The 13,629-nt window shown below is 36.7% G+C and overlaps 1 protein-coding gene across 37 annotated transcripts in view; it reads right to left on the bottom strand.

The window, feature by feature from the left end:
* camk2b1 (calcium/calmodulin-dependent protein kinase (CaM kinase) II beta 1) overlaps nt 1-13,629 on the bottom strand; it is an 83,260-nt gene that overhangs the window by 56,990 nt on the left and 12,641 nt on the right. For all 37 annotated transcript variants that reach the window (XM_015046430.1, XM_015046437.1, XM_015046441.1 and 34 more), the window contains exons 3-5: nt 8,711-8,770; nt 7,749-7,803; nt 7,298-7,363 (exon numbers count right to left, since the gene is read on the bottom strand). In XM_015046430.1, the coding sequence (XP_014901916.1) occupies nt 7,298-7,363; nt 7,749-7,803; nt 8,711-8,770 (181 nt within the window). The remainder of the gene's footprint in view (nt 1-7,297; nt 7,364-7,748; nt 7,804-8,710; nt 8,771-13,629) is intronic.

Genomic DNA, 13,629 nt, shown 5'->3' with positions numbered 1-13,629 from the left:
TGTTAGTTTTTTTTAAATTATGTCCAAGTTCAATGTAGTAAAAGAAACAGTGGGAAAATGAGGTTGAAGGATTTTAATCTGAAGTTCACAACAGAACAAAGACATTTTTGCATGCCAGGACATATTTGATGCCCATGTCTGCTTTTTATTAAATACCTCAAAATATCTGGCTTCCATCTTCACCCAGCCTCATGGCACCTCATAATTGGACTGGGTCACATTTAGGCAATTGTAACTCAATATTCACACATGTGCTTTGTAAAGCTACATGTTGGGCAGCAAACCTAAAAGAAATAAATATTTAATCTCTCAGCAATAAGACTTTAAGACTTAATTTTAGCTGGCTATAAATTTAACCAAACAAAGTCAGTACAAACTCCAAAATGCTTAATTTATTGCCATTGATTATTTAGTGTCTATCAATAGCTTCAAAATTCAGGAGATAAGATTAATGATTAATTTTAGGTGGCATTTAACTTTAAATAGGCAAAAATCAAAAGATAACTTCAGTCTGTTCAGATTTCTGGTCTTTCCGTTTGGTGGATTTTTTTATTTGATTAAAACAAAAAGTGACTGGAAACCTTACTGAAAAAAGCAATGCAAAGGTGCGAGGTGCAAGTTGACAGCATCCCACTGAGCATGGCATTTAGAAATGGAAGAACGCCTCCATGTCCTTCTTCTGTTTACCAGCCCTCTAATGTCTTGCTGTCGAATAACATTACGGTCTTCTATAGAACCTGCCCGTCGGTCGAGGCTGGTCGAAAGTGCATCCAGACCCACCCTGGCTAAAAAAAGGAACATCAGTTCTCCGCAGGAAGGTAAACTGATAAATGTTTGACAAATAACATAAAGCCAAATGTGCAGGGTGTAAAAATACTTCACATTCGACAAAATTTAATATTCATTGCTTGTTTTATAGTTGGTGACATCATATTTTTATGATATTTTTAGATATTTTAGACATACATCATAAATCAATTGAACTAGGATATGATGCAAAGTTGGGAGCTTTTATAAGTAGTGAAATATTTCCATCCAATTGTGATGCGAATTTTTAAAATGTTGCAAAAATGTCTGCAAATTAGGTGCGTTTCCATTTACTGGGTGGAAGCGAATCAACCAGGTCATGCTAAGCTTAATTTTGTCAGATGTTGACGCTACGCATGGCTGTGAAAAAACAAAAACAAACAAAAAAACGTGTCTCACTCAGAGACTGCACTAGACCGAAAACAAAAATCATAATCTATTTTTCTCCCGTCATTTCTAAAAATGATCATAATGACATAGTCAAGTGCATTTCATTTTCATTCGGTTAAATTAATATTCAACAAGCTAAACAGAGAATCCACAATCACACACCAAGCAGACATTATGTATTATGAACATGAGCAAGGATTGTTCACCCACTTGTGCGTAATCAAACTTCTCAGAGTTTTGATATCGATTTCTAGGCTGAATCCACACTGCAGCTAAACTGGAGACTGGAATTACAAGCGGCAGCTAAAGTTTTGAAATCAGGGAACATCTCTCAAACTTAAGTGATCAGAAATCTGCACGATTCTCTGAGAGAACGAGGATTTGCTCCAAAGCCTTCATAACTACGGTGCAGCAACTACATGTTGAGGTTCCGCTTTCTGGACCTTTACGTCCAAAAAGTGTCTCTTACTTTGGAGCAGCTTGGGAGTGTTTTGTAATTGGGCATAATCATTTCAAAATTCCCTATTTTCCCACATATTCTGCTCAACTGTAAATGCTTCAGCACAGAACTGGGGAGCAGTCCAAGGAGAAATGTCATATCTGGGGTAAAACTATTTTAAAAATAAACTAACACTGGTGTGTCTTAAATTTCCTTTCAGCCTGTATAACCCCTGGTTAGGAAAGATTGCTTGTTTCGTACTTTGGTGTAATTTACTCACAAATTTACTCATTGTGGCCTTGATCTGATCAAGCGTTCCTAAAAAGGAACTCTGATAGATTCTGACTGGGGGCGACAAGGTGTGATTCTGCACAGTTTGGGGTCTGAGTGAGAGTGAGACTAATTATCATGGCTAATTAAAGTCCCACTTCTTGCTAGTCTCCAAGGGAGCCAGGGTGGCGGTGTATGCGTGAGTGTGTGTTTGATACTGGCCTGAATGAGTGACATTCAGATGAAGGAGGAAAAGATATTCAGGAAGGAAAATGATCAGCAACCCGTTTAGATGTTGGTTTGGGTTTGGATTGCTTAAAACTAGGGCTGGGTCATGAATCCATTTTATCGGTTAATCAAATTGTTGGTTTTGGAAGATTTAATTTGGTCTTTTTTCCACAAATGCACTCCTTGGGTTTCCATAGTTCAGAATGATGTCAGTATGCCCAAGGCCGCCATCTTGTTTGACGAGCATTTATCTATTTGGACTTTGAATTAAGGTCAACTCTTTGACAGAATATTAGGGCCAGGCTAAGATTCTTTTTAAAAATGGAAATAAACTCATCATGTTGCAAGAATAAAGTCGTATAACAATAAACTCAAAGTAGAATCTTACCAGAATAAAGTCATAATATTTGGGGAATGAAGTAACAAATTTATGAGAACTCCAACACAAAGAATAAAAACAAATTAATTCGTCAAGCTTTTTTCCTTATTAAAACAACTTTCTTCTAATATTATTTCTACATTATTTTAGTTAAACATAAAGTTCCTAACACTTTGTTGTAAAACTCATTGATGGGATGATTTAAATAAAAGCAATTTTCTGATCATATTTTCTGCAGTTTGTAATTTCTTTTTTTAGAAAAGAAAGCAAAAAAATCTATCAAAATTGGAAAACAGATGTGACATATTCCTACTCCTAAAAACCACAATAATTTCTTCGACAGGTGGGCCAGGTATGCTAACATTCAAACATAAGCTACGATGAACAGCTGCGTGTGGGAGTTGGATCTGCCTTGACTCATAAATGCAGCATATTTTGCATGAATCTTGACAAGACAATTGTTATTTGTTTTTGAGTGCATCATTAATGCTCTATTATGTTTCCACCTGAGAGTATATTTGCTTCTTCTTATGTCCATCCCCGATGCAAATTCTGTGGGCAACACTACGAGGAAATGTAAATCCTGATTTATTTATAGGACCTGCACTCAAGTCTCGCCAGTCTTTGACAAGTGATGGCCTCCACATTTTAGTCGACGTCGAAGGGCCACATCAGATTAAATGTTTCAATGCCATACATTTATTTAAGGTTTTCAGAAGCTGTAGAAGATTTTAAATAATCTTGACATTTGACATTTCAGGCTTAATTGTGTTGTATTATTTTCTCCGATATAAAATGGGTTTCCTTTCAATAAAGGGAACAGATTACTGAACACTGCTGGATATGACCTTTCTGCAGTGAGTGATTTATGGGCTTCTCAGCCACCTGTTGGCGCTCCTGGAAACACACCAGCAGTTCCTGTCCAATAAAACTATAGTCAGCTGCTGAACAATAAAATAATTATTCACTCTTGAAGCTACAATAATGAGATTAAATCGATCCTGGGCGCTAATCAGCGACTCAGTCAGGAAACAAAACAGGTCAAATCTGCCCTGATTGCATTGTTGATGCTTGTTGTGCTAACAGCTAAAAGTCAAGCAGTGCTGGCTTTTCTTTAGTTCTGTTTAAACTCCTATGGATATCAGGCTGTAAATTAAAGAAAATAGAAACTTACATTATACAAACCTGTTCTAGAAGATATTACAATCAGTGTTGTTCAGAAATTTTCTCCTCTGGTGGCTTGCAGCTTTTGTTTCTTTGCTTCAATATGGCTGATTCAAATAATCTTAAAGAATCCTAAGACTGAAGTAGCTCCTTCTGATGTTATTTTAGGAAAAAAAAATTTTTTAATTTACCTCGGTAAGATAAAAGTTAAGGACTTAAGAGAGCTTCTAATGTGACAAAATGTTTGGAGTAGTGAGGATGATTTTTAGTGAGCCTAGAGTGTTGGAAGCAGTGAAAAGGGTGGAAAAACTGACAGAAATGAGATATATTCTCTGTAAAATGTTTGTTGTTTCACTAGATTAAAAACAAGGTTATACAAGCAGGCAGTCACTGAATAGCTGACAACTGAGGGTCCACATTAATGATGATTAATATCAAATAGAAGAAGTAATAAAGTAACCAGCATGGCGAAAAGACATTAGTAATGATTAATATCAAATAGACGAGGTAGTAAAGTGACCAGCATGGCAAAAAGCTGTGACAAATCACAATAATGAGGAGGATGTAAATAAGACGTGATTAAACATGTTGATGCTGAGCGGCAATTAATTCAATTTTAGTTTCATCATAATGGCACTTTTCTTAATCGAGTCTAGATTCTACGATTGTCCTTCTGCGTGTATCAACCAAAGACTTTCTCACTGTATTTCAGAAAGACCCAAGAAGTAAAAGCTACCAGGACATTTTCTATTTAAGACAGTGCAATTTGTGGGATGGAATAAGGTTTTTTTCTTCTTTTTAGCAACATTTGGTCCACAATCCTTACCAGTTGGTGGCGCTAATGCTCCATTAAGTTATTTGCCAACTGCCATTAAACAAGATGTAGAAGAGGAAGAAGAACCAATCACACACTGCAAAAAAAATGAATCTTACCAAGTATTTTTGTTCTAGTTTTTAGTGCAAAATATTTTTGTACACTTGGATTAAGACAAAACTAACTTTCAAGTAAGTTTGCAGCAAAATATAGGAGTTTGTGCTAAGCCAATAATTCCTTAATAGGAATGAAAAAATATGAGGTCCACGGGCACATAATTTAACTTAAAACATCCCTGAGACTTGTTTTAAACATGCCAAACCAGTAGGGGGCAGTGCAGCGCAGAGCTAAAACCTGCCAGCCAATCAAGTTGCTTCAAAACAACCACAACTTCCTGTTAGGAATTACACATGCCAGGAGATCCATTTGTATGTTGAACTACTTGTAAATAGAGTATTAGGATATAAAGTTAATTAAATACAAGACAATACCGATTGGGAATTGAGTCAAAGCAAGTATGTGGATATATTAGTGCATTATCTGTCACAGACTATGATGCACATCTCAATCTCAATTGTCCAATGCACACCCGCAAACACAAATACTGAGTTTTCTTAAATGTCCATTTTGCTTGGAGTTTTTTTAAATAAATACATTTTTAGTGAGGATGAAAGGCCATAATGTATGAAAATCTATTTATATTTTACAGATATCTTGCTATGTGTGGACTATTGGCCTTAAACTGCATGTGCAACAGACACTCACAAGTCTGCAAAGAAACAGCTGTTATAAAAAGCACCAGTAATTTAGGGCTGTTAACAGATAAGTCTCTTTAGAGCAGGTCAAAACCAGAAATCCTGCTCTTTAGATGAGGAATATCACCAGTTCTTACAGAGAATAATTACAAGCTACAACTGAAGCAGCTTGAAAGTGAAGACTGGAGCTGAAATCGACCATTTACTGTCACATACTGTAGTGATTTTAGCTTAAAAAGACAGGCAAATCTGCTGGGCTTTTAATGTTGGTGAATGGACTGACACCCACACTCACAACTGTCAGTTTCAAGTATCTCTCTCACTCTTCTCTCAGCCTATTGTCTGTCCACCCCCCACTATGCCGTTTCCTCTTCCGTCGATTGTTAAAGTGAACTGTGTGTGGCGATGAGTCAGCAGGGGGCGGTGGGCGTTAGATATAAAACAGCACAGTCGGTGGTAAAAGGGTGAAAAAGAACAAAACCAAAGAAAGAAAGAAACTGAAACTGTCACCATAGTTCAAACTTTAGATTTGCTGACATTGTTTTTATCTTTTCTACTGTCTGAGGAGAAGCAAAGCAGAAGAACGATGAACAGCACAATTTGCATCCTGAGCAAACTGCACCTGCAAGTCTCACCAAGTCTTTAAAAGAAAGCCTTGAGGTTTGACCAATGATTATAGTTTAAAAAGCATCAGCAGAAAGCTAATTAAGACACACAGTTATGGTGGTTCCAGTTATTTTTAGTTAATAAACGGTGAAAATGCTGATGTTCACAGCTTTCAAAGCATCTAATTACTGTTTTAGCAAGAACCTTGGGATGACCTCTGCATGGAAATCACAAATATGTCATTTTTAATAGCCTACAAATTAGAATGCTGCAATTTGCAATATAACAGAGTCCATATTTATCTCCAACAGACTAACTTAGTGTTGAATCTGTAAAAACAGATGTTTATTATGCTGAAAAGTGTGATTGGTCAAACCTAAGTTGGGTCTTAAAGGTGCGTGATGTGTCTGTGAGAGGTGAGGGCAAGTAGTGCAATGGAGAAAGCAAAGGAAAAGGGAAGAATGGTGAAAAGAAAAGAGCAAAGATAAAAGATAACTGACAGCAAAATTACAGCGACTGGCAAAAGTATTCGTCCCCAGTGAACATTTTTCCTCTTTTTGTTGCATTAATACTACAAACTTTAATGTATTTTGTTAGGATTTTATATAGTGCATGACTAGAAAATGGAGGAAATTGTGCACGGTTTTCAAAATATTTTATAAACAGTTTTGGGAGGCTTTGAACAACATTAATTAGAATGTATTTAGAGGTAAGAAATTTATCACAATAATGATAAACGGTGCGATAAATTCCCATCCCTATCATGCGATGACCTGATCAGATGAGAAAAAAACAAAAGATTTTTGAATAAGTGCTAAACTTTGCAGAAAACTAGCACTGCACATCATGCAGACTTCAGCAGGGACAGATGTGATGATTTGAAATGATGAAAATAAAACTCTTTCTAGATCAGCAAAGCTTGTAGAGACGTAACCTCTTGCAGCAAATTGTGCTTCTACAAAGTATCGACATAGGAGAGCTGAGTACGAGTAGACGCCACACTGATTATATTTGTTAAACCTTTTGAAAACCGAGTATTCGTTTCCCTACACTTCAAATCATGCACTACTTTGTTACAATAAAACACACTAAAGTTTTGGGTTGAAATTTGCCAGAATGTGGTCGTGAGGTGCAGATACTTTTGCAAGGAACTGCAGTAGTTAGAGTAAGAAAGAGAGAAAAGAAAACAGCTTTTTGACCAGTCAAAAAAAGCAAGAAAAACTAACAAGAATTGCAAGAAAAGAAAGATGGAAAAATAACACGTCTACATGATTCATGAAGCTGAAAACACGGGGTGAGACAAGATGACAAGGAGCAGAAACTAAAGGAAAAGGAGAGGAAATTGAGAGGAATAAAGAAGTACATAGAAAACCACAGACAAGACGACAACAGACTGGGAACGTTTTGAAGATGAGGACGCAGAGAGACGAAGGCCGCGGTCCTACCTGGCGTCCGCCTCGCTGTAGTACTCTCTGGCTACGATGTCCTCAAACAGTTCACCTCCGGTCACCCTGCAACAACAAAAACACATTTATTCAACGTTAAGACGCTCCAGTGTCGTTGGGTTTACAACATTCCAGGAAAGAACAACAGAAATAAGAAACACAAAGAAATCCAAAAACAAGGATTTCATCACCACTTTTTGGTTTATTTGTGGCTCACCCCATTTCCCCCTAAAATCTCCCCTCCGCCCTTCTTCCCACACCGTTGCCATGGAAACTAGAGGGAATTGCTGAGAGATGGATGCGGAGGGTGTGGGTGGCGGTGGTGACAGGGATGGGGTAAATATAGGAGAGAGTTATGCAATGCTATATATGCACAGAGGGTGCAGGAACCGAGGGAGAGGAGGAAGAAGATGATGAAGCATGTGTGTAAAAGAGAGGAAGGATGACTTACAAGTCAAACAGGAGGTAGTGGAAACCCTCCTCTGATATACTGTCGTGAAGACGAACTGTAAGAGAATTGAGGAATAAACGTTTAGTACAGTCATTGTACATTTATTTTGCCGTAACGATTAATTCAATGCTTTTTCTAACTGCCTCTGAAAAAGCATCACTGGTGCATTTTAAGTGAGAGATTAAAGGAGCGTAAAAAAGCAGCAGGGAGAGCGTGTGAGGGAACGAAACCACAGGGAGTCATAATAATAGAGCCTTATGTCATGTATTTACATTACAGCAAGAGGTTCTGCAATTAAAATTATACATTTAAGCAACAGGAGAATGTACTGCACTGTTATATTTCATTTAAAATATAAAATCCAGCATCAACATTGCTCCATTTTGAGTAAACTGTGTGAATACTTTGAGGGGAATAAGAATTATTAATATAAATTAGGGATGAAACAATGAATTAGATTTCAAATGACTAATTTAGTAATTGATTAACTGTTAACTGGAGTATAAAAACTCAAATAAGGCAATTTGCTGCAAAACAACAGTCAGTGCAGTAATTGCACCCAATCTGCACAAAAAACCTTTATCTGTCAATGTTTTACCCAAAACTCCCGAAGTGGCATCTTTTTTCCTTCACCCAGTCCAATTCACCAAAGGAATGCTACGTTAAAGCATTTTTTAGTTTAAAAAGAAAGTTAATTATTTACTTCAAATATCTAATATATTTATAATATTGTATAGAAAGATAGATTTAATTAGCTTAGTGAAAAATTTGCAGAGTGTACACATTTTTATCCAATTAATTGTTACAGTAACTGACAGATTAATCAATTACTAAAATATTTGTTGGTTGCAACCTAACTATGAATTAGATATAAATTGAGAAAAATTGATAAAGTTGCTCAAAAGTATTTTATAATTCACTGTGTTGGTGTTAGAAGGACTAAAACCGAACGAGTTCCTCACCAATGTTGGGGTGTTTCAAAAGGCGACAGATCCGAGCCTCTCGCTCCAACTTCTGGTGATCTGCAAAACAGCACAGAAACAATTATTAAGAAATGAAACACAAAGAGCAAAATCTACTGCAGACGGATGTCTGCGTCAGGGTTTGATGTGTGTGAAATTTTACTTTATCTGATACAAAAAGAAAGTGTTGAAGTAGCAACTAGTCAGGTGAAGCACAGTGAGAAAATGCAGCATATGTAAAAAAAAACAAAAAACACAAAAACGGTACATTTTGCTTAATTTGTTCAATCACAATAGGCTTCATAGATGAATTTTTATTTGAATTATTTAGATTTTTTTCTTATCTTAAACTAGTAAACTAAAGTCTGATGTTTGCCACATAAATGTCAGAAGTCGTAGATCAACATCTGGATATTTTCTCTTCTGGAATTTGTGTCACAAATATCTGATTTTATAATGTCAAATAATATTTTAGTTTAAATATCTGTAAATGTATGCCTTTAATCATGGAAAAAATGACTTTTTGACATTAGAGAATATCCACACTTTGTCTCATAAATAGGTGAAATTAATCTAGAAACTTGTGAGTTTTAATAACAAAAATTTACTCCTCCATGGCCACATTGTTTCATTTTTTCATGTAGCTGCAATGGTCTGAATACTCTGTCATGCAATGTAGTACAAATTATTAAAAAATAAGAATAAAGACATCGACACTGTCCTTTTTGAAGATGCAATTTTTCAGTTTTTGAGTTTCCACCAGTAAAATGAAGTTTTACTGAAACATAAACTGTGTTTTGAAGACTCTGCAAACATCAATTAAAAGGTTTTACTTATTGACGTAAACTGGACATAGGTGTGGCTGAGACAATGATACTTGCTGATAAAGAAGTGATTTGATCCTGAGCTTAAGGCTGAAATAAGGAGCTCTGCATACGAAGATGAAGATCAGATCAATATAATACTGTAATCAGCCACAGTGCAGCACAAAGCGGCACCACAACCTTGATTTGGCTTTTTTCTGATACCCGAAAATCCTTTGGAGTTTAGAGCAAAACAGATCTAACACACACATTGGAGCACCTGGGCTGCTTTGCTTCTTTGTGATGAAATCAGATGCTATTTCTGGTTTAAGTATTTTATCATTTCAGAATGCGACGATCGGACCAAACATGCCCACAAACAGAAAAACCCAAGAAGAAGTGGATCCTTGTAAACACCAACACTCAAACAACTGATGAAAATAAATACATGCTGTTGTTGGAAACAGTATAGTACAACCTGTGACAGGAATAGCTTAGAAAAACACGAGCAGACACATTTCCATGGGTAAAGAGGAGTGACAGTGCGTGTAAGCCCAGTGATTACAGTCTTAGAAGACGAGCTAAGCCAGTTGGAGAAAGGAGTGGGGGAGTGTTGAAGAGGGACAGAGGAGGTGGGAGGAGGAAGAACAATTAAGCCTGCGTGTGCCATCTTTCTGTTGAAAGATTAAAACAATGCTAATCGCTGCGTCTGCTGCTGCTTGTTTTCTTCCTCTGACTCTTCGGTTTGAGGAACCAGTGAAACAAACAAAGCATGATTTTCTATTTATCTCTCTGTAAATCAAGCTGCTTTTTTCTAGTCTCCAGGTGAGGTTATTGTTTGCTTTGTCTAAATGGCCATTCCGCCTAAACTCGTGTTTCTGCTGAACCGTCCTTGATATGTTACGATGCCAAATGGTGGAAAAAACATCAAACGGGCCAGGATCGGGTTTCAGTCTGTTGGTGGCATCTGCTGATAATACGAGAACAGAAATGGCCCAGAGTTGTTGTCTCCGTTCATCGAGGTTTAGTCCATCTGTCGACATACCTGAGCTTTTGTTATTTATAATCCATAGCAGGGGTGTTCAAAGAGCAACCGAAGAGGAGCCCACGACCTCAATTCAAGAATAAATCCAGGCAAAAATTTACATCTAAATCTACTTACAAAAATATTTTTCCAACTTTCTGCTTTTCTTCTGCTTTCATGGTAAATAGGAGCACATCTATTAATTGACTAGAGTGTTTTCACACCTGATAGTCTGGTAGACTGTTCGATTGGGGACCAAAATTGCAACATTTGTTACATTTTCTGCTGCTGCTTTCCCTCTGCACTCCGTCAAACAAAAAAAAAAAAAACATTTGAAAAACTTGTCCCGCTCCTCGCCTGTGGTGGCGCTGCACCAAGAACCACAGACAGAAACAACACGAAAACCTTAGAAGACACTGAAGAAAACAACTTTTGCTGAAATGTAAAAAAATAAGTGGCGTCAGATTGTAGAGCTTGTTCCTTTGTTTTTGGTAAAAGACCACAAGCCATTTCTCCCTCTACTGTTAGACTTTTGTGTTCGTTTTGGTTGCGTTTACCCAGAATACCCTTTGCTTTAGTCCACTTCCTGCTTTGGAGTGGTCTCTGGTCTGCCTGGAATTCATAATTCAAGTTACACCAGAAATCACTTAAACCAAACCAAAACAAAACCGTTCGTTATTTTGGTCTGTGTGATTGAACTCTTGGTGCATTCACACCACCCCCAAATGAACCGGACTTTCTAGACAAACTAAGTAGTCAAAAGGACACCTGGATGCACCAATATGCTTTTAATTGTTGTATTAAAACTTGGCTAAATACAGTAAGTGTTTTCAAATGGAGACTGATCCTGAGCCTGTATTTATTGACAGACTAAATATTTTGTCTTCAATCGAGCCCTGAGTAATAAACAAATTGGATGCCTTTCATTTGACAAGGAAACACCATTTGAAGTTTAGGATCTTTAATCCCGTTCCTACAAAAAAATCTGATTATTTGTTTAATTAAAATAGTTCATGTTTGGTTTATTGATGAGTAGGTAAAAAACAGAAAACATTTTTCATAATTTTAATATTTTTTATTTATTTATTTTATTTTTATTTTTTTTCGCTAGTACTTTTGGTGAGTATTTTGGACACCTCTACTCTACAGGAAGGCATCACTAAACACTGGAGAGGAAATTAACCCTGTACATGTAACTTAGAAACCGAAACTGCTTTCATTAGTAATGATCTGAACCGTCACACGTCCTACACAAACCTCTGGTTTAGTTCTATAAATATTTTTGTTATTGTCAGATAAATGGAAAAAAGCTGATGGGATGGGAAAATTGTGCTTCATCTTCTTCTGCTCTTTCTCTCCTTCATTATTATATTATCACCAAACAAAGAGGCAGAACCTGAAAATGAGCACCCACTCATTTCAGACCAGGATGAAAATGGGTTTCAGGTTGTTTATGAAGCTGGCTGGCTCAGAAAAAACAACATTCATGTCTGAAGGATGAACTTCCTGCCCCACATTTCTCAGTATATCGATAGATCAGCTTCATGAAAAAACAAACTGGGGAGATTACGGTTGACGAAAACAATGAAAAGGTTCAGAGTTGAGCTCTAAAACTCAGTGGATTAGCAGTGTTTGCCAATTGCCAACTGAGTTCCTTGGAGATAAATAAAGTACTTTTGAAGTGAATTATATAGAATTTTCTGTTTTATTTATAGAAGTAAAATATTTCATGCAGTATCAACATTTCCTGGGCACGAGTGGAAGTGAAGATTGAGTAAAAAAAACTATCTTCTTTTGGAATCGAAATACCAAAAAGTATTACATTTTTAAAGGATTTTAGACCATTAAATTAGTAGATGATGGACTTTCAGTTGTAAATAAAACAGAGGTCCGTAACTACCTGGCTGCACACCACTCTGCGGGTTGTTCGGTATTGCAATGAAACAAAATAATTATGTTGAGAAACACCAAGAAAGAAATTTCATTTAGAAAAAAAAAAGTTCTTATGAAATGCAAATGGAATTATGTGAGTTAAGGCTACAGGATTAATCAGAATGAAACAAAAATACATTAATTAAAAATATTTGTGTACAGCCAACTTTTGCGTATTCTCTTCTGGGCTGGGCAGTAAATCGATTTTATTAATTAATTAAATTTTCTGATTATAAAGATTTAATTTTTGGTAAATTGGGTTTTTTTTTCCATCAATGTACTCTTTGGGCCGCTGTAGTTCAGAGAAGGGGATCACTGATTTATTGGCCAATTTATTGATGCCGATTTTCTTAATTTTGGAAGATCGGAGATCGGCCAAATTTTAGTGGCAAAGCTCTAAAACGGGCCTATTGTTTAACAAGCATGTTTGACAGCTTGTCTTTATTTGGACTCTGAAATTAATTTAACTCCTACAACAGATGAATGAAATAAAAATGTGTTCTTTCTTTTTAAGAAAGGAAAGGGAGATAAAGAAACACACAAAAAAACATTAAAATCAAAAAATGTAAGAATGTAGTAAATAGTTATTTTATTACTAAAACGTTTCCATGTTTTAGTGCAGCTAAAAGTTTGAAAAATAAGGCAAACAAATATATTATATTTCTGTTTCACTGTATAAGAAGTTTGAATCTAAATCAGAGCTTTCATTTTGCCGTTGCTCTGACTGTAAGGAGTGTACAGTCAACTGTGGAAAAGTAGCGCAGCCCTGGTACTACACTCTGCTTCAAATATTCATTTAACCCCTCTCTTTAAAGCTGTCGGTCAGCCAAACGCTGTCGCTCTCTGAAGCAGTGGGGTAAATAAGAAATGAGCAGAAAGATAACGGAGAAAGGAAGGATGGTGAGGACCGGTCCTGGAGGGGGATGAGAGAGGAAGTGGTGAGAAGGAACAAGCAGGAGGAGATATGTGGCAAACAGGAACACAAGCGCAGAGTGAGATAACCCAAGGACAGCATGCAGCAGAGTCTGCAGGAGACGTCGTGCTGGAGAAGAAGAGAGGAAGCGATGAGGAGAGGAATACATTTGGGTTAATCATCGCTGGCGTCTCAGGAGAAGAGGAAACATCCACAAAGAGAAGCTCATATAACCACTGATCAAGAA

This window comes from Poecilia latipinna, unplaced genomic scaffold (assembly GCF_001443285.1).
Source record: "Poecilia latipinna isolate Pla-1442-1.1 unplaced genomic scaffold, P_latipinna-1.0 Scaffold779, whole genome shotgun sequence".
NCBI classification, from domain to species: domain Eukaryota; kingdom Metazoa; phylum Chordata; class Actinopteri; order Cyprinodontiformes; family Poeciliidae; genus Poecilia; species Poecilia latipinna.
The sequence above is the reverse complement of the archived record's forward strand: the minus strand, read 5'-3'. Positions and strand labels throughout refer to the sequence as shown.